The 22,016-nt window shown below is 43.7% G+C and overlaps 2 protein-coding genes across 16 annotated transcripts in view; both read right to left on the bottom strand.

Annotated features, from left to right (window-relative positions):
- The window catches only part of chst6 (carbohydrate sulfotransferase 6), a 26,229-nt gene extending 14,168 nt beyond the window's left edge, over positions 1 to 12,061 (bottom strand). The window contains exon 1 of one of the 2 annotated variants that reach the window (XM_077711886.1): positions 11,111 to 12,061. The gene's annotated coding sequence lies outside the window, so the exon portion shown is untranslated. The remainder of the gene's footprint in view (positions 1 to 11,110) is intronic. The other variant, XM_077711884.1, reaches the window with a different exon arrangement.
- The window catches only part of adat1 (adenosine deaminase tRNA specific 1), a 46,770-nt gene that overhangs the window by 11,750 nt on the left and 13,004 nt on the right, over positions 1 to 22,016 (bottom strand). For 5 of the 14 annotated variants that reach the window (XM_077711882.1, XM_077711872.1, XM_077711873.1 and 2 more), the window contains one exon: positions 18,885 to 19,136. In XM_077711882.1, the coding sequence (XP_077568008.1) occupies positions 19,004 to 19,136 (133 nt within the window). In that variant the 3' untranslated portion in view covers positions 18,885 to 19,003. Of the gene's footprint in view, positions 1 to 12,504; positions 12,596 to 18,884; positions 19,137 to 22,016 lie in introns of those variants that run through there. The other 9 variants (XM_077711874.1, XM_077711875.1, XM_077711877.1 and 6 more) reach the window with 6 other exon arrangements.

The following is a 22,016-nucleotide window of genomic DNA, read 5'->3' as shown; positions in this document are numbered from 1 at the left end:
CAGACAGACAGACAGACACAGACAGACACAGACAGACAGACACAGACAGACAGACACAGACAGACAGACACAGACAGACAGACACAGACAGACAGACACAGACAGACAGACACAGACAGACAGACACAGACAGACAGACACAGACAGACAGACACAGACAGACAGACACAGACAGACAGACACAGACAGACAGACACAGACAGACAGACACAGACAGACAGACACAGACAGACAGACACAGACAGACAGACACAGACAGACAGACACAGACAGACAGACACAGACAGACAGACACAGACAGACAGACACAGACAGACAGACACAGACAGACAGACAGACAGACAGACAGACAGACAGACAGACAGACAGACAGACAGACAGACAGACAGACAGACAGACAGACAGACAGACAGACAGACAGACAGACACAGACAGACACAGACAGACACAGACAGACACAGACAGACACAGACAGACACAGACAGACACAGACAGACACAGACAGACACAGACAGACACAGACAGACACAGACAGACACAGACAGACACAGACAGACACAGACAGACACAGACAGACACAGACAGACAGACACAGACAGACAGACAGACACAGACAGACACAGACAGACAGACACAGACAGACAGACAGACAGACAGACACAGACAGACAGACACAGACAGACAGACACAGACAGACACAGACAGACACAGACAGACACAGACAGACACAGACAGACACAGACAGACACAGACAGACACAGACAGACACAGACAGACACAGACAGACACAGACAGACACAGACAGACACAGACAGACACAGACAGACACAGACAGACACAGACAGACACAGACAGACACAGACAGACACAGACAGACACAGACAGACACAGACAGACACAGACAGACACAGACAGACACAGACAGACACAGACAGACACAGACAGACACAGACAGACACAGACAGACACAGACAGACACAGACAGACACAGACAGACACAGACAGACACAGACAGACACAGACAGACACAGACAGACACAGACAGACACAGACAGACACAGACAGACACAGACAGACACAGACAGACACAGACAGACACAGACAGACACAGACAGACACAGACAGACACAGACAGACACAGACAGACACAGACAGACACAGACAGACACAGACAGACACAGACAGACAGACACAGACAGACACAGACAGACAGAGACAGACAGACACAGACAGACACAGACAGACACAGACAGACACAGACAGACACAGACAGACACAGACAGACACAGACAGACACAGACAGACACAGACAGACACAGACAGACACAGACAGACACAGACAGACACAGACAGACACAGACAGACACAGACAGACACAGACAGACACAGACAGACACAGACAGACACAGACAGACACAGACAGACACAGACAGACACAGACAGACACAGACAGACACAGACAGACACAGACAGACACAGACAGACACAGACAGACACAGACAGACACAGACAGACACAGACAGACACAGACAGACACAGACAGACACAGACAGACACAGACAGACACAGACAGACACAGACAGACACAGACAGACACAGACAGACACAGACAGACACAGACAGACACAGACAGACACAGACAGACACAGACAGACACAGACAGACACAGACAGACACAGACAGACACAGACAGACACAGACAGACACAGACAGACACAGACAGACACAGACAGACACAGACAGACACAGACAGACACAGACAGACACAGACAGACACAGACAGACACAGACAGACACAGACAGACACAGACAGACACAGACAGACACAGACAGACACAGACAGACAGACACAGACAGACACAGACAGACAGACACAGACAGACACAGACAGACACAGACAGACAGACAGACAGACACACACCGACCGACAGACACACACCGACCGACACACACACACACCGACCGACACACACACACACCGACCGACACACACACACACCGACCGACACACACACACACCGACCGACACACACACACACCGACCGACACACACACACACCGACCGACACACACACACACCGACCGACACACACACACCGACCGACACACACACACACACAACGACCGACACACACACACACACAACGACCGACACACACACACACAACGACCGACACACACACACCGACCGACACACACACACACACCGACACACACAGACAGACAGACACAGACAGACACAGACAGACACAGACAGACAGACACAGACAGACAGACACAGACAGACAGACACACACCGACCGACACACACACACACACCGACACACACAGACAGACAGACACAGACAGACACAGACAGACAGACACAGACAGACAGACACAGACAGACAGACAGACAGACACAGACAGACAGACAGACAGACAGACAGACAGACAGACAGACAGACAGACAGACAGACAGACAGACAGACAGACAGACAGACAGACAGACAGACAGACAGACAGACAGACAGACAGACAGACAGACAGACAGACAGACAGACAGACAGACAGACAGACAGACAGACAGACAGACAGACAGACAGACAGACAGACAGACAGACAGACAGACAGACAGACAGACAGACAGACAGACAGACAGACAGACAGACAGACAGACAGACAGACAGACAGACAGACAGACAGACAGACAGACAGACAGACAGACAGACAGACAGACAGACAGACAGACAGACAGACAGACAGACAGACAGACAGACAGACAGACAGACAGACAGACAGACAGACAGACAGACAGACAGAGAGACACAGACAGACAGACAGACAGAGACAGACAGACAGACAGACAGACAGACAGACAGACAGACAGACAGACAGACAGACAGACAGACAGACAGACAGACAGACAGACAGACAGACAGACAGACAGACAGACAGACAGACAGACACAGACAGACAGACAGACAGACAGACAGACAGACAGACAGACAGACAGACAGACAGACAGACAGACAGACAGACAGACAGACAGACAGACAGACAGACAGACAGACAGACAGACAGACAGACAGACAGACAGACAGACAGACAGACAGACAGACAGACAGACAGACAGACAGACAGACAGACAGACAGACAGACAGACAGACAGACAGACAGACAGACAGACAGACAGACAGACAGACAGACAGACAGACAGACAGACAGACAGACAGACAGACAGACAGACACAGACAGACACAGACAGACACAGACAGACACAGACAGACACAGACAGACACAGACAGACACAGACAGACACAGACAGACACAGACAGACACAGACAGACACAGACAGACACAGACAGACACAGACAGACACAGACAGACACAGACAGACACAGACAGACACAGACAGACACAGACAGACACAGACAGACACAGACAGACACAGACAGACACAGACAGACACAGACAGACACAGACAGACACAGACAGACACAGACAGACACAGACAGACACAGACAGACACAGACAGACACAGACAGACACAGACAGACACAGACAGACACAGACAGACACAGACAGACACAGACAGACACAGACAGACACAGACAGACACAGACAGACACAGACAGACACAGACAGACACAGACAGACACAGACAGACACAGACAGACACAGACAGACACAGACAGACACAGACAGACACAGACAGACACAGACAGACACAGACAGACACAGACAGACACAGACAGACACAGACAGACACAGACAGACACAGACAGACACAGACAGACACAGACACAGACAGACACACACCGACCGACAGACACACACCGACCGACAGACACACACCGACCGACACACACACACACCGACCGACACACACACACACCGACCGACACACACACACACCGACCGACACACACACACACCGACCGACACACACACACACCGACCGACACACACACACACCGACCGACACACACACACACCGACCGACACACACACACACCGACCGACACACACACACACCGACCGACACACACACACCGACCGACACACACACACCGACCGACACACACACACCGACCGACACACACACACACACAACGACCGACACACACACACACACAACGACCGACACACACACACACAACGACCGACACACACACACCGACCGACACACACACACACACCGACCGACACACACACACACCGACCGACACGCACACACACACCGACCGACACGCACACACACACCGACCGACACGCACACACACACCGACCGACACGCACACACACACCGACCGACACACACACACACCGACCGACACACACACACACCGACCGACACACACACACACCGACCGACACACACACACACCGACCGACACACACACACACCGACCGACACACACACACACCGACCGACACACACGCACACCGACCGACACACACACACACCGACCGACACACACACACACCGACCGACACACACACACTCCGACCGACACACACACACTCCGACCGACACACACACTCCGACCGACACACACACACTCCGACCGACACACACACACTCCGACCGACACACACACACTCCGACCGACACACACACACACCGACCGACACACACACACACCGACCGACACACACACACACCGACCGACACACACACACACCGACCGACACACACACACACACCGACCGACACACACACACACCGACCGACACACACACACACCGACCGACACACACACACACCGACCGACACACACACACACCGACCGACACACACACACACCGACCGACACACGGTGTGTGTGTGTCGGTCGGTGTGTGTGTGTCGGTCGGTGTGTGTGTGTGTCGGTCGGTGTGTGTGTGTGTCGGTCGGTGTGTGTGTGTGTGTCGGTCGGTGTGTGTGTGTGTCGGTCGGTGTGTGTGTGTGTCGGTCGGTGTGTGTGTGTGTCGGTCGGTGTGTGTGTGTGTCGGTCGGTGTGTGTGTGTGTCGGTCGGTGTGTGTGTGTGTGTCGGTCGGTGTGTGTGTGTGTCGGTCGGTGTGTGTGTGTGTCGGTCGGTGTGTGTGTGTGTCGGTCGGTGTGTGTGTGTGTCGGTCGGTGTGTGTGTGTGTGTCGGTCGGCCGACACACACACACCGACCGACACACACACACCGACCGACACACACACACACACACCGACACACACACCCACCGACACACACACCCACCGACACACACACCCACCGACACACACACCCACCGACACACACACCCACCGACACACACACCCACCGACACACACACACCGACCGACACACACACATACACACCGACACACACACATACACACACACCGACACACACATACACACACCTACCTACCTACCTACCTACCTACCTACCTACATACATACATACATACATACATACATACATACACACATACATACATACATGCGCCAACAGAGCATTCAAAGCTCGATTGCAAAATTATAATATATATGGAACATAATTAATGAAATATATTAACTTTTAATTTTTTGACCAACACCCTGAACATAAGAAATTTAGCTTATTTTGATCATTCCAAACGCAAGGTTATTTAAAGCCAACTTGACTTTGACATAAGTGAGTCGATCTAGAATTTTCACTTTGTCCATCATAGGTTAGATTCCATCCCTTCATGAAACTCGATAGGACTGTGTAAACTAACAAAGCATAAGCAAATATTGAACAGAAGCTTCAAGTTAGTGATGCTTTGTCTAGCTTTAAGACAAAGCAGGATATCCTTCTACTCTGGGCGTCTGTATTAATTTATTCAAGATCCTAGAGATGGGGAAAATTCTAACATGTATTTTTGATTAAACATTTAAGGTCTTTTGCTGTTGCCATTCAATCCTTACATAGTATAATCAAGAAAATTGTCATTCACACTCTTAGCAGCAATACATGCATCAATTTTAGAAGAAATAAAAAAGAGCGATTAAACTTAGATAAGAATAAAGGAGCATTATACAAAACTGGTGGCCAAAAAGTACTGCAACCACGATCAATTTTGGAGGGTGTTAGAGCGGTGCAGGCCATCCCTATGCCATGGGTTGCCAGAAAAAAATGCTTTGCAATGGAGAATCATAGTGCATCATCATAGCAATGTGTCATTTTAATCAGGACAAACAGAGTTGAATGTGGACTCCATGTAAATTACAAAAAATAAAATGAGTACATGTTACAGTCTGAACCCGTTAGGGTTTCAAATTGCACCAGGGTTAATTTATATATGAAGATCATGTTCTTGTTTCTTTCACCAAGACGAGTGGAGCTACAGTACTTATGTTTCCATCCATTTTACCAACCAACATATGCACACGTGGAAAACTCTATTTTGTCATGGTTAATGGAGCTACACAGCAATAGCACGATAATGCCAACTTATTACTGTTCATATCCCTACGTTAATATACCATACAGGAAAGTATTATTATAAATTCTAAAGTCAAATCACATTCCAAGAAAAGGTGGTGCATTTTTGGTATAAATCGACCGATACTATTATGCCGATATTTGGACTTTTATATTTGGTCAGTCAAGCGTGTATATTCGGACACTTTGGATGTTTTCAGAATTCGGGAGGAAACGTTGTACCTAGAGAACACCCACGCATGCAGAACTGTGAGGGCAAAGCGCTAACCACTCATCCCACAGGCCACCCACATTGGATCTTTTTTTCGTATAGTGAAGTAATTTTTATATCAATTTTGTAACCTGAAAATGTCATATTTAGAGACACTCATGAGCAGATGCGCCACTGTATTTCATAATTGGAATATTTCGTATGTTGAAACATCGAATGTAAAGGTGCCACTGAATTTAAACAATGTGAAATTGCAGTCTTTTTGCCTTGACATGAAGTATTTTGAAGTATTGTTTCACTGATAAGTAATAATAATCATAAATATTTAATGTTCAGCTGTCTGAATTAAAAAAAAACGCTTGACAAGGTTGATTTCGATTTTCCATCGCTGCATGGAGCATCCATGACCATCTGTAGTCAGGGGCTGCAAATAAAGGATAAATAAATATAGGCCAGGCTGTCTTCCTCAACAGCTGCCCTATGTCTCAACCTTAGAATTGAATTGATTCAGCTCAAACACTGCACGCTAAATATTTGACTGCTCCAGTATATAAATCTATGATGATAGGGCATAATTTACATGTAAAAAGCCACATCCGGGCCTAGCCCCAATGGAGGCCCGGGGTGCAGAAAGGTGTGTGTGTGTGTGTGGGGGGGGGGGGGGGGGTGTTAGGTCTTTAGGCTGTTGGGTTAAGAGGAATGAGAAAAATCCTTCTCATTCAGGCCCTTGACCCGTGCCTAACGTTTTATACATGTCCGTTATATTCTGGGAACAGAGCTATGTTAAAGGGCTATTGCGACCAAGATAGTACCTTCGATTTTTCGGGTGGCAACCTTACTTTCTCTAATCACCATAAAAATTATAGATCGAGACTAAAGCTTGCTATTTTTCATTTTTGACACAATTTAACAAAATGTTTGCCTCCCTCACTGCTTTAAGAACACTTATGGACCAGAGTGTGACATCATATGGGGTGTTTATGCTGTTACAAGGCTACAGGTCATTACTATTCCAAAAGCGATTCTCTGTCAATTTAGGGGTGGCCCGGCTGGTGAGTGGTTAGTGCCTTGGCCTCACATTTCTGTGGTCCTGGGTTCAAAATTACTTTAATCTCATATTACGATTTGAATCTTGTTATCATACAATCTATGCTTAAAAAAAATCATTTTTAACCTTGTAATAGTTTGATTTTAATCTTCCTTTTGGATCATTACAATGGATGATTTCTTGTAATTTTCTACGGTTCACCTGAGCATCGCTCACGGTTTGGGAAACACTGGCCCAGGGTGTCGTCTCCCTTTCGCCCAAAGACAATTGGGTAGCACACCAGCAATGCTTTTGAGGATGGGCGGTATGGAAGATGAATGAATGAATAATTACACCACCTGAACAGCACAAAGTGTGGGTGTGTGTGTGCGCACCTGGAAACCACACTGGAGTGCTTCGGATTAGTCATTTCCGCTTGAAGTTAACTGCGCAACAGCGTTGCTATTGTGAGTTTTATTGTTTGTCATATTTTCACTTCGGTTTACAAAATTTTACCAAAAATAACACCCAAACATTGCTTAAATGGGGAAAATTTGTTAGCCTTTCTTTTAAAATTGACCGTCAGTTTTCTTTACATTTTCTAAAAAGCATACTCCTGCTTCCTGTATACATTATACATTATTTTTTTGCAGACTTTACATAAGTTTTCACCGTCACTTTTCACCAATTATGTCAAAAAATAGTTCTCAATTCATATCGAGTTCGGAAAGGCATAAACAATTGAAGCACACCAAAATGGCGGCACAATCTTCTGCATTTCAAAGTGGTGGCGATGCTCCGACCTTGGCGGTCATCTATAATCCTAATAGAGCGTGATTTGTGTGTGTGTGTGTGTGTGTGTGTGTGTGTGTGTGTGTGTGTGTGTGCGTGTGTATGTGTGTGTGTGTATGTGTATGTGTATGTGTGCGTGTGCGTGTGCGTGTGCGTGTGCGTGTGTGTGTGTGTGTGTGTGTGTGTGTGTGTGTGTGTGTATGTTAAGACTCTCTCACTATATTTGTCCAAACCGTGCAACGCAAAGAGTTACATTTTTTCATAGTGGCTAGAAACAGCAGTCGGATCCTAATAGACGAGTGATTCAATATGTTTTCAGTTTTTCTGGTCCAAGGAGTATTTATTTGAAAAAGTTGTCCACTGTCATTGTGTGCCCTTGCAGCGTGTCAGTGAGTCCCAGCCACACGCACATTCCAACAATGTGATCATGCGTGCCCTCTGGAGGCTTTTGGGTGTAGAGTGTAGACCAGGGGTGGCGAACCCGCGGCTCGCGAGCCGCATGCGGCTCTTTGCCCGGTTTCATGCGGCTCTTACGTCCATATCAAAGTTTCTATTTGTGTTTTATTTTTATTTGCGTGTGCGCTTCGCTTGAGTTCAATACGGTATTTTCGTCCAATGCGCATGTGCTTGGGATGAAAATACCTCAAAGTTTCCCAGCAGGAGCAAGGTCATTTGAGTAAACGTTTTTGACAGAGTGGGAGAGCTCCCGTGAACCAGAAGCGACAATGAACGGCGTCGCGCACACAAAAAGTATCCCAAAGATCGAGCGTCGGCTGAAAAAGCCACACCCCCTGCGAGGCAGACCAAGGCGAGAGTGCTCAGCCGGGAGCAGCCAATAGGAGAGCGAGGTGAACACCCACGTGGTGGGCGCGCTAGTTAAAAGCCATTCATAATAAATGACAGCTCACAAGGAGCGAACGTTGCGCAAAAATAGGATCTGATTTTATGACAGAAGTCCTACTAAGTAACATGCATAGAAAAAGAAAAACGCTATTGTAAATTATTATATTTTTGTTTGTGGACTTGGTTGAACTGAGAGTTTGTCTGTGTGAGACAGTGCACACAATGTTCATTGTTGATAATGACTGGCCTGTGCTGTTAGTACTGTAGGAGTCAATTTATGTCATTACTATGCTGGTGTGTGACATTTACAATAAATCTGTGTGATGTGGCTCTTTGCGGTAACACAGTAAAAAAATGTGGCTCTTTGCGGTAACACGGTAAATAATGTGGCTCTTGGTCTCTGACTGGTTGGCCACCCCTGGTGTAGACCTTCAGCTTCAATGCATAGGAGGTTCGAGCGTCACAGAGGGCCCGAATTTTTATGCCATACTTTGTGGGCTTTGACGGCATATACTGTTTGAAGCTGGAGCGTCCTCTACTAAAATCCCGACCAGAATTGTTTAACATCTACGCATCGTTTTGAAGCCTTCTGCAAAAAGGCAATATTATTTGCGTGCCTCTGAGGTTGGCTCAGGGTGAAGGGGAGTAAATGTTCGCAACACAAAAATTTGGCATGCATACGTACGTCTGTACAAATGTAAAGAAAGCAATGGATGTGAAAATCGCGGGAAATGCATTTTGCACATTAGATTTACAATGCATTCAATAATGGGTGACTGTGGTACAATAATTGTAGATTGTTATGTTTAAGTATTAAAAGTTCAATCTCATTTCTGCAATGCCTTACAATGGTCAGCAGGTGAGATTTTGAAATTCAAGACATATTAGACTGGAAATTTAAGCTCTGATTTTTTATTATATTGAAAAATGTAAAAATGGACAATTTAACACAAGGGTTATGATATTTAAATAATATTGTTAGAAAAAAACAATGAGATTTATTTTTAGAACACCCGAAATGGAGGTTGTTCAGGGACTGCAGACAAACTTTGTGGTTTTAGGTGGTTGTGAAAATTTTGATTTTGGAATAATTTTAGGTTTATTTGATGTCTGTTGATAAAACTCTGGCTAGAATGGCTTTGTATTGTGAATATAGGCGACAATTTTAAAATATAACATTTTCAGCATTTCCATACAACAAAACCATGTTTAACACTAAACGTGTATAAGACTTTTAAATAATGGCAGTGGCTCCACCGGTCAAATAGTCCCAGGGGCTATTTAGCCGGTAACCAGTCAAATAGCCTATATGGCCCAATATGGCTATTTTGGCAGTAAAAATTCTGTGTGGGGTAAATAGGAAATGGGAGAAATATTGCCAAATTTCAATTCTCATAATGGATTGACTTTGTCTATAGTCTACATTAAAGTAGTATCCCTGTGTTTTGATGACTCAAAGACAAATCAAAGCAATATTGATATAATGCTGAAATAGTGTACTGTTATTTGATGAAAGTTGTGAAAATATGAAAGGAGGGTAAGGGTTTAGTATATAAATAAATAAGATATACTGTCACACCGGGTAAATAGCCATATGGTGTCATATAGACTATTTGATCGGTTACCGGCAACGGAGCCACTGCCTTAAATAATAATAGTAATAAAAAAAACATCCGATAGGCAGCAACAAAACGTTTCCGTTAGCTTCGCTCCCATTGCAGTATTTTAACAAATACGAATCGTTAGAGGAAAGAAAAAAGAAATGGCTCGAAAAGAAAAAACATTTTCGCCGTTGCCGACGTTTCAATCCAATGGACTAGCACAAACGTACCTCTCTGGTTGTTGGGTATAGCAACTACTTTGAGGCGAAGCCCGAGATAGAGCTTACCTATTCAGAGACCTTTCTTTCTCCACACTTCACGCCTCACTCTGAACTTCTCACGAAGCAGCTGCTTTACACACCAACCTCCTTGAGTCCTTCTCGTCCGACTCCGTGCAAGTTGCAAAGCCAAGTTTAAGACGTGGTCATTGACCGTTGGCGAGACGCCAGTGGGCTGGGCGGGTGTTTAGGTTTATAGGTTTAGGTTACAAGTAAAAGTGTTGGATGGGTGGGCAAAGAAGGGCAGGCGGGACGACGGCCAGCGAAAGAGTGTTTTGTTGTCTCCCGAGGTTTAATTAAGTCATTGGTCAAAACAATGCTGACATCCTCCCTGACCATTATTGGATGCATGTTATTGGCGTTTATTTATTTACGACCCCATAATCACAACGCCATGTGCTCTTGTTTGTCCTTGAGGATTGCTTTATATAAACACACGGAAAATACACAGAAATGAGATCGCAAAGTTTATTTCCCAGAGAAAGGACGCGCTCTCCTGATCTGACTCCCATTTTTATATACGAAGTACTTTCCCAGCAGGCCGAAATGGGCGTTAGTTTGATTTTTAGTGGGTGTTTCAGTATCCATTTTGACCACCAGAGTGTAGCAACGAGTAGATTACGTATTTCAAAACAAGTGTGGAGTGTGTAACAAATACAAGATTTGAATGAGAATATAAACAGAATATGTGGTTACTTTGATTAATGTCAATAGGCTTATAGGATGGTGAGAATGAATATACTTTAAATATGTTACAATGGGCATGACATTAAATCCACCCTCAGGAAAGCAAACTTGAGGATGAGATCTTTGATATACATCACTTGCAACAATCAAGCAATAATTGAGACCAGTGTGTTTTCTGTTTTCTAAAATTTGTCTCTTAAGTCTCACAGTCAGGAATCTGAGAGGTTTTGAGATTTGTTGGATTTCTTAATAATATCTCACAAGTGTTCCTTCTGCTGATCTCACCATGAGAGAACTATGGCTGCGTTCAGACTCCAGTCTTATCTGATTCCATTGTATTTCATCCTCCTGATCATTTTTAGGGTTGGCTTTTGTTGAACATTGCCTCTTGCAGAAAAAATGAAGCATCGTGTTAAACAGTAACCACAAGGATTCTGGCATTAAATATTCATTCATTCAGCTTCCATACCGGAGCCTCGGTGAAGCGAGTGGTTAGCGCGACAACGTCATAGCTCTGGGGTCCTGGGTTCAAATCCAGGCAACGTCTACCCTTGTGGAGTTTACATGTTTCCTCTATTTTCCCGCCACATTTCAAAAAGTTGAGGCTGATTGGACTCTCAAAAGCGCCCCGAGGTACGAATGTGAGTGTGCATGGTTACCCATTTTCTTGTGCCCTGCAATCGGCTGGCATGATGTCCCCTGCCTCTGCACCTGAGTCAGGTAGGATAGGCTTCAGCACTCCCTGCGACCCTAGTGAGGATAAAGCGGTTCAGAAAATGATACAAGATGAGATCGTCCATTCCGTGCATACTCCAAAGGGTTGCGGGGTTGCTGGAGCCTAACTCATCTGACTTCAAGCGAAAGGAAGAGTGCATCTTAGACTGGTCGCCAAACAGCTGTAGGGCACACGAGAGACAAACTACCACCCGCAGTAACAATCATACCGCCACTGGTGGGAATCAAGCCCGCGCCTGCACCCACCAAAGTTAGGCGAGTGAACCCTGTGAGAAATTCAAAATATGCATTCCCGTTTGTGACATTCAAAATATCCATTCCCGACAGAATGTAGGAATATTTGGCTTCATGCTTGCTGATCAAAGTGTCCTTATTTAAACATTTTTTTGCGTAGCCAGGTCACAGTAATGTGTGACCCACAGTATGTGGCCCTGGTGTTTGTGTGACAGGGTGAAGTAGTTGATGTTATACATGAGTGCAGGTGTTAAGTTAAAAAGGGACCCATGCCGCGTAGCATGCGTTTAACACACGGCGATGACGTAATGGGCACGCGCAAGTCACGCAGTGATTAACCAATGGTCATAGACCTTGGTATAGTATAATAACGGGCTATTCAGACATTTCTCTAAGTTGGTTTGAAATACAACAAAGGACCTGTCTGATTATTTCACCCGTCTTTTAAAGGTATGTTGCTTTGTTTTGAATAACGATTGAGTGTGAGATGTGCAAGAGGCAATAAGTAGCATGTGAGAAAGAACGTAATGCTTAGTGATGCTTGTTTACTTTTTTTAAGTGTGCGCGTAAATGTGCGAGTCTCGGGTATTGTTTACAGCAAGCTACCTTCGGCCGCTGGTTATTTACTTTTTCATGTGTGCGCGTAAATGTGCGAGTCTCGGGTATTGTTTAAAGCGAGCTACCTTCGGCCGCTGGTTGTTTACTTTTTTTATGTGTGTGCGTGAATGTGCGAGTCTCGGGTGCATTGTTTACAGCAGGCTACTTTCGGCCGCCGTTATAACAGTAGCATAATAGTATGCAGTATATGACGGCCGGAACAAAAGGTAACAAGTTACAATACTCATAAGTTATAATCGTTTTTGCAACAAGTACATTGTTTGGATTATAACGGGTTGTTAATATGTTACTATGTATATATTTGAGTGTTATTGTATATTATGTTTTGTGTGAATTGCTTTGATATAACTAAAAGTTGGTTTGAAATACAACAAAGGACCTGTCTGATTATTTCACCCGTCTTTTAAAGGCGAAATACTTCTACCCCGTGAAAAATCGCGGGTATAACATTTGCCTTACAAACAATTGTTTGTGTTCTGGCAGTTGTAAAAGCTATTCAAAGAGAAAACAACATATAGTTCAGAGAGAAACGTTATATATGGAGATCTATGCACTGACAGATGTTTATATTAAAATACACTAGTTTGTTTTATAAACAAACAGTTCCCGAATGTGGTCCAGTTGTCCAGGGCACGTGGTATCATAAAACTCTCCTTCCCCAAGCCAGAAGCTTGACCAAATTGATCAAACTAGCTAAGGGCTGAACCCTGAAACCCACCCACTAATATTCAAATCCACTTCTGCCGACTAGAAATTGAGCTTATGAAAGGGAGTAAGAAGGGGCGAGGTCGTCTTTTCTCTTTACAAATAAAGGATGTTGTTTTGAGAACTGACAATGAAGCACTTATCTGTCCTGTTTGTGTCTGTCTATAATATCACAAAATCGTTCAGAACAAAATTTAGAACACTAACAACCTCTACACCAGTGTTTCCAAACCTTTTTGGGCTGCAGCACACCTTTTGCACTGAAAGAATATATATCATTATTTGTTGAACCCAAAAGTCGGTGTTTGAATGTTACAGACATGTCACTGTTTAAGAATTAACTTCCATATATGGTGTTGCCTTCTACTGCAAGTTAGTTGTTAGTTATCAATATTATAACTGTGGTTGCAATGATACTAAACATTAAATATGATAACGCTTTGCTTATTAGGAATGTTAGTTATCAATATTATATCTGTGCTTGCAATGATATTAAACATTACATATATTAACGCTTTGCTTATTACAATGTTAGAGTTATCAATTTTATATGTGCTTACAATGAAGAACGCTTTGCTTATTAGGAGTGTTAGGTGCATCATTATTATAAAGGAGACATTAATACAATGGAGTTTTAACACATCTCTTGCGAAAGAAATGCTCGCTCCAAAGTTAACCAAAACACATTTGGAGGTCACGTCTCCACACCTGGACTTCTCGAGACAATGATTCAACAACAAGCTCTTGGGAACTGTGGACATGTTTTGTGAAACGTGGCTCCTCAAGATGGTCCGCAACAACACTCTCTCGGGAGAATTCGACAGACCGACAATAGTTTTGAGAACTGAGACAAATTGTTATGAAACACTAAATACTGTTTAGACTTCTGTTATGCATGTTACTTAACTTTGATGAATATATTAGCAAAGGAGACACCAGGGTCTTCAGAATAATCTGACCGGAGGTGCGTGTGGATGGATTCTCTTCTTGCAAGAATAAAAGGATATGATCTCAGATGATTGAAAGTTGAACTTGGGAGTACTTATTGGTAAATCTATTATTAGTCTCTTCAGTTACAAAGCAGAACAAAGGAGCACTGTGTTGTAAACTAAAATAAAAGTGTGAAAAACGACATCATTTGAATCAAAGTCCAAACATGATCAATTGTCAGTGTGAGTAAATTCAAAAGGGTTATAGACTGAGGAGTAGAAATTTGAATTGTGTTCCCTCGCTACTTCGCGCTTCAGCTATTGCGAACTCAGAGCTTCGCAGATTTTTTACAAGAAAAAAATAAATAAAAAATGTAAAGATATTAAGTTAAAATTATAAATTACATCATCTTATAAGAGGTGGAAACAAAATATTCAATAAGAATTAGTAATTGCATCAAAGAAATGGTCAATAACATGGTGAGAGTTCAGGAATCGCATTGATGACGTCATGGCTGTTTACAGGCGCATCTTCACCGCCCAAAAAAACAATGTTCACAATTCCCAATAACGATGTTTCTTATGTGCAAAAAAACTGCAGAAGATCCTCCATACGGATTACTATAATGTTTTTGCTTGATGGTGCTTTTTTGCACGTGTTACACGTTTCTTTAAGCATTTTTGAAGGGGCACCCCTACTTCGCGGAAATGCACTTATTGCGGAGGTCCCGGTCCCCATTAACCGCGATAAGCGAGGGAACACTGTATATAACTCTAACGAACAGTCACATTACTTGTTGCCTTTGATTTTGTGTGGCTCATTGCCATCTTCATAGGATGAACGCTGGGAGTGACTCCAAGAATGGCGTCCGTTCCTCCTCAGTACCCTGAGAAAGTGGAGTCGTTTCTGGGCCTTCTTCACTACAACTGTGGTGTTTGTAGACCAGGAGAGCCTATCCGTGACATGGACTCCCAGAAATTTGAAGGACTGGACCCTGTCTACACATAAACCGTGAATGAAGAGTGGGGCCAGGTCTGTGCTGTGTTTGCAAAAGTCCAGGATTATTTCTTTAGTCTTTGTGGTATTTAGTGTAAGATTGTTCGCCGAGCACCAAAGAGACCTCGTCTCTGTAAGCCGACTCATCCCTGCCTGAGATGAGTCCGATCACAGTGGTGTCATTGGCAAATTTGATGATGGAGTTTGACTGGTGGGCTGGTGTGCAGTCGTATGTGTACAGGGAGTACAGAAGAGGACTCAGTACACAGCCTTGTGGTGAGCCAGTGCTCAGTGTAATGGAGGTGAATGTGGTCGGCCAGTCAAGAAGTTCTTTATCCAGCAGCAGATTGAGGAGGATAGTTCAAGTTGGGAGAGTTTGTCCTTCAGAATGTCCGGCTTAATGATGTTAAAGGCTGAGCTATAGTCATTGAAAAGCATCCTCACATAATTCCCCTGGTGCTCCAGGTGGCTCAGTGCTGTGTGTAGAGCTACGGCGATAGCATCCTCAGTGGACCTGTTTTCTTTATAAGGAAACTGGTGAGGGTCAACTGAGGGTGGGGTTGTATTTCTGATGTGGCGGGCCACCAACTTTTGAAAGCACTTCATGATCACAGGCGTGAGAGCTACAGGCCTGTAAGCTGAGAGTTTGATATCTAAGTAATGTTGAAACCAGCTCTCAAAATTATATTCATGGGAGAGAGTTTAATATCTAAATGTCTACTGTTGATTTATGAGAGTTTAATATATAAGTACTGTTTAATATCTAACTATACTGTTGAAAACAGTAGATATTTAGATATTAAACTCTCAGGAATCTAATTTTGAGAGCTGGTTTCAACAGTACTTAGACATTAAACAGTACTTAGATATTAAACAGTATTAAGATATTAAACAGCATTTAGATATGAAACAGTATTTAGAAATTAAACTCTCTCTCTTAGATATTAAACTCTCCCATGATTATAATTTTGAGAGCTGGTTTCAACAGTAAACTCTCGGTCACCATTTGACCAGCAACCAAAAGCAACCAAAACTCCGGCGACCAGTTTCAGTCACGCAGAAAATGAGATGAGAGCAGATTTTGCATTTTCTAAGAGTATTTTTTTGCGCCTAATGTACACCAGACATGGCCGTGATATTTGAAAATACTTGAACCCTATCGGCCGTCAATGTTTTCATGAGTCTCCTTCTGAGTAACCCCATGCAGTGTCCTATCGTTATGCCAGCTTCACAGCCATATCTACGGCATAAATCCATTATAATGCCGATTCATTGTTTTTATTGCGTGAAATCTTACTCCACACAAGAATCTGAAGTTCCGCACCTCAGAAGATCTGAGCTGCGAACAACAGCAGGTGTGCGCCAGTGGCCAAGGAAAGCGGCAGCATTCAAGGAGAAGGACGCTCACTGCAACGTGCAGCACGGCAACTTGGGCGGAGAGACCAGTCGCTATACCTTTGACCTCTTCACCTCAAGAGAATGTATTTTTATTTATTGGCCGCATACAGGTCACCACAACACGCTTGATGAGAAGTACTTTCTGTGTCTTCATTGTAACCGCATGGTGCAGCCCATTAAAATGGTCCCTTCCAGCTGAATTATGTACAAAAAAAGGCCAGTGTAGATTCATTTATGCCACACTTGTGTGCTACTCATTTAGAATATCAAGGAATATCAATATTTAGGAGGAATTTTTCACAATAAGATTGGCGAAATTCACTCGTAACAAAAGAGGGATGGCAAGAAGCAATGCCGCAAGATGGCCAGCCGATGCGGCCGGCATTCGCCGCCGGATTACTGGTTGGCAAGTGCCACAGGATACTGCCGGACCACCGGCCGACCGGCTGGGAAATTAAACGTTCACTTTGCTCCTCCGTGATGTACAACCGTCAAATAGCCATCCAAGGAGCTCTATTTTATGATAAGTGCAATGACATCAGCCCACAACCTGGACTGAAATGATATCTCAACTTTCACTGCGGCGTCCCGCCATCCTTGCCAGCGCAAGTGCTCTATTTTAGGACAAGGCCGATGGCGTCAGGTCGTAACGTCAGTTTAACGCCCACTTTTTTCTCCTCAGAAAGGATTTAAAAACAGTAAGATATGAAGGTTTCATTTCATTCAATAAAGCATGCTAGTGTGAGAATTGACCCCGAGTCTCAGTTTCTCTTGTACGTCTCTGTATGGCTTCCAAAAATCCCCAAGAATAGAAGAGCACACGGCGTTGTAGATATGCGGTCAAAAAGGGGAAAACGCTAATAATACATAGGATGTTGCGAAGGCAGATAATCTTGTCATACCTGCAGGCTGTGTAATCTAGCCTTTAGAGATGGGGTGAGAATCTCAGTAATCTGGGAGGGGCTTGGAGTAGAGCTGTTGTTGCTCTGCATGAAGAGGTGCAAGATGAGATGGCTTGGGCATCTGATTAGGATTCCTCCCAGAGTTATACCCAGTGTGGTTTTACGGGCACGTCGCACTGGGAAGAGGGGGCTGAATCAGACATGCTAGGGAAACTATATCTCATGGCTGGCCCATGAATGCCTTAGGGTCCTACTGGAAACATGGGTGTAAAAGATGGGTGTAAAGGCTGTGGATAGGAATATCTGGGCTTCCCTGCTGAAGCCGTTTCCCAAAGCGACCCTATATCTAATTAAAGAGAAATTGGATGGATGGAAGGAGTTATACCACCCAAAACTGCCAATGGGTACTTGTGATGGCACATTGCAGAAATCTCTAACTTATGAGTATGATACTATTCTGTTTGGAGATTTTTCTTTTGTGGATGGGGGCAGGATCGCTGAGAAAGAATAACTGATTAGGATTTCATTTAATATTTAAGACTGTCATTTTATTGGATGGTTTTATGTCTAAAATATGTTTTGCTATCACTTTAACATGCTGTAAAATTTCATAGAAACTTTAACAAAAATACATGGAATTTTATTTGAAAAGAAGAAGGTCTCTGTCACTGCGTGGCCAAAGAGGGAACGCCTGATTGCGAAGCAACTGCCAAGCTTTCTGGTAGATCTCAGATGCATCTTTGTAGTCCAAGTAAGTGTGTAGATCATTCCTTCTGGAAAAGAAGTCATATTTTTATTTTCTTCTGTTCTTATCTGAATTTTATGGCAAACAAATGCATGTTAACTTCTACCAGAGATGTGCAGCTCAATTAATTTTTGGGGGGCTGAAAACTGCAAGGTGATATTGATATAAGCAGTCCTACATTTACGCACATATTTGTAAGCAGAAGCAAACTGCAAAAGATGCCACAACAACTCTATCTTAGTGGTGCTCAGATAGATGTGGAGTAGAGTTAAAAGCACAATAATCCTGGTTCCGTCACACATCTGTGGGGGAATGCATGACACGATATAGGAAGACAGTTCAGGTGGTGGACTACCATTTGAAATAAAAAAAACTGCATTTTGCAACAAGGCCAGAGTACTTAAGGTGCTAAGAGAACTCCCGTATACCCACCAACTGTGTGCAGTATAACGAGGGACACATTGAATCGGTTGCCCATCAATGGCAGGGCGCAATGAGACGAACAACCATTCACATTCACACTCATCTAGGGACAATTTAGAGGGTGCAACCAGCCTACCATACATGTTTTGGGATGTGAGAGGAAACTGGAGTGACTGGAGAAAACCCATTTCAAGCACGGAGAGGACATGCAAACTCCTCACAAGAAGGTCGGAATCCATTTGAGATTGAACCCTTAGAACTGTGACGCGGAAATGCCAACCACTCAATCACCATGCCGCTCCTTGCATTATTATTACAGTGGTACGTCTACTTACATACAAAATTGTCAGGTTATGAACCACCTCAATATGAACATTTCGTCTCTGCATACAAGAAAATAAAAGTCTAAAAAAATCAAACATACCTGGAATAGTAAATTACTATAGTGTTCCCTCGCTTATCGCAGTTAATGGGGACCGGGACCACTCGCGATAAGTGAATTTCCACGAAGTAGGGATTCCCCTTCAAAAATGCTTAATTCGAATTTAATTCCCCCCAAAAAAATATATTTATTTTATTTTATTTTTATTATTTTTTTAAAAAATGTTTACCCCCCCCTGTATACAGTACACCATATAGAATACGGGTAGAGAGAGTGAAATTCATGTTATAACAAAAAAAACTAAAATATGTTGTTTCAATGTAATATTTGTATTTTTTTCCCAAAAAAATCTGCGAAGCTCTGAGTCCGCGATAGCTGAACCGCGAAGTAGCGAGGGAACACTGTACTGCATTATACTTGTAGCAGTCTTTTTACAACTATAGGTAAAAAGTTGTTCTTCAGACTGTTCGTGCGGGCTCTCATGACTCTGTGTTTACCAGAGCATAAGATGGAGAAGGGTACGTGTCCTGGGTAGGTGGGGTCATCGCGAATCTTGGTGACCTGACAGAGGAGCTAGCTCGAGTGAATCTCCTCCAAGTGTGGAAGTGAAGAGCCTGTGATCCCCTGGGCAGGATAGATGACTTGTTGCAATCGATTCCTTTCTGATGCAGTACAGGTCGCATACCAAACTGTACATCCATAGGTCATGACACCCCCTACTCCGCAGTGGTAGACGTTTTTCACCAGATATGGGAGTTTGTTCCTCCCTCTTAAGTATTATCAAGAAGAAAAGACACTGCTGTTTTTTTAATGATTTGGGTAGTGTTCACAATCTAGCTCAGGTACTCTGAGATGTGCAGTTTGAGAAACAAGTTGCTGACATGCTTCCTTTCTTTTCCATTGATGCTCAGGCCAGTGTGTGGGGCACTCGGTCGATTTGCCTAAAGACGTTTAGCCGACTGACGTCTGGGTGAGGGCCATCTGGCCGAACGTAGAATTAGCCGAAAGAATAGTTAGCCGACTGGATAGCCAGCGGGCCAAAGGACGTTGCACCGACGCGCTCGCCCTGCTCCCGGTCGTGTGGGTTTTTCAATCTTAGCCCGCGGGCCATATATGGCCTGTTACAGATAACAACATTCATTTAGATTAACAAGGGCATTTATCCAAGGCCAAACACGCAGAACAGTACGTGACAGAAGAAAAAAAGTAGTTATAACAGTAAGTACTATAATGACAAGACAAAAAGCAGTTATAACAGTGGGTACTGTAATGAAATTGTAGTCCTACTCCAGAACATTTACACCATCATAGAAAACATTGAGATTAATCTTTGAATTAAGGTTCTCAGCAAATCATTTTGAAACTATATTTCCTGAAATAATGGGATTTTTTTTTGAATTAAAATATATTTAACAGGTATATATTTCCTGCAAATCTCGAACTGCGAAGTTATCAATTAAACAACTACTACTTTGTCTTCATACGTTCTCACGGCTGCAAGAAATGATTCCACAGTGCAAAGAAATTGATGGGGAAATATATTTTATTATTTAGACAAATGCATGTCTTACAAAGTTCAAATATGGTGCTGCTGCTTAATAAAAATATCCCTGAATACTCTTCCCGTGACAAGAGTATTCAGGAATATTTTGTATATTTATAATGTGCTACATTCACGCAGAGATACTGGAGGTCCTTGGAATCTTAAACTGAGCCCAGGCTAGTGATTTTCCCGGTAAAAAAAACGTGCATGAGAGGCGAAACGTCCAAATACAGCCACGAAAGCCCCAAAATACACAAAAAATGACTTTAAATCCAGCCGAAATTGGCATTTATCGATGAAATACAAATCCTGGAGCTTAAATACAAAGAATAGAGCTTTGCTGAGAACCTTAATTCAAAGATTAACGTCAGCGCAACGTCCTTCAGCTGGCTATCCGGTCGGTTAACTATTCGTTCGGCTAACTCTACGTTCGGCTAACTCTACGTTCGGCTAACTCTACGTTCGGCTAACTCTACGTTCGGCTAACTCTACATTCGGCTAACTCTACATTCGGCTAACTCTACGTTCGGCTAACTCTACGTTCGGCTAACTCTACATTC

The sequence above is a fragment of the Stigmatopora nigra genome, unplaced genomic scaffold, assembly GCF_051989575.1.
Source record: "Stigmatopora nigra isolate UIUO_SnigA unplaced genomic scaffold, RoL_Snig_1.1 HiC_scaffold_53, whole genome shotgun sequence".
NCBI lineage: Eukaryota > Metazoa > Chordata > Actinopteri > Syngnathiformes > Syngnathidae > Stigmatopora > Stigmatopora nigra.
Note: the sequence above shows the minus strand (reverse complement) of the source record. Positions and strands in the feature narration are given on the sequence as shown.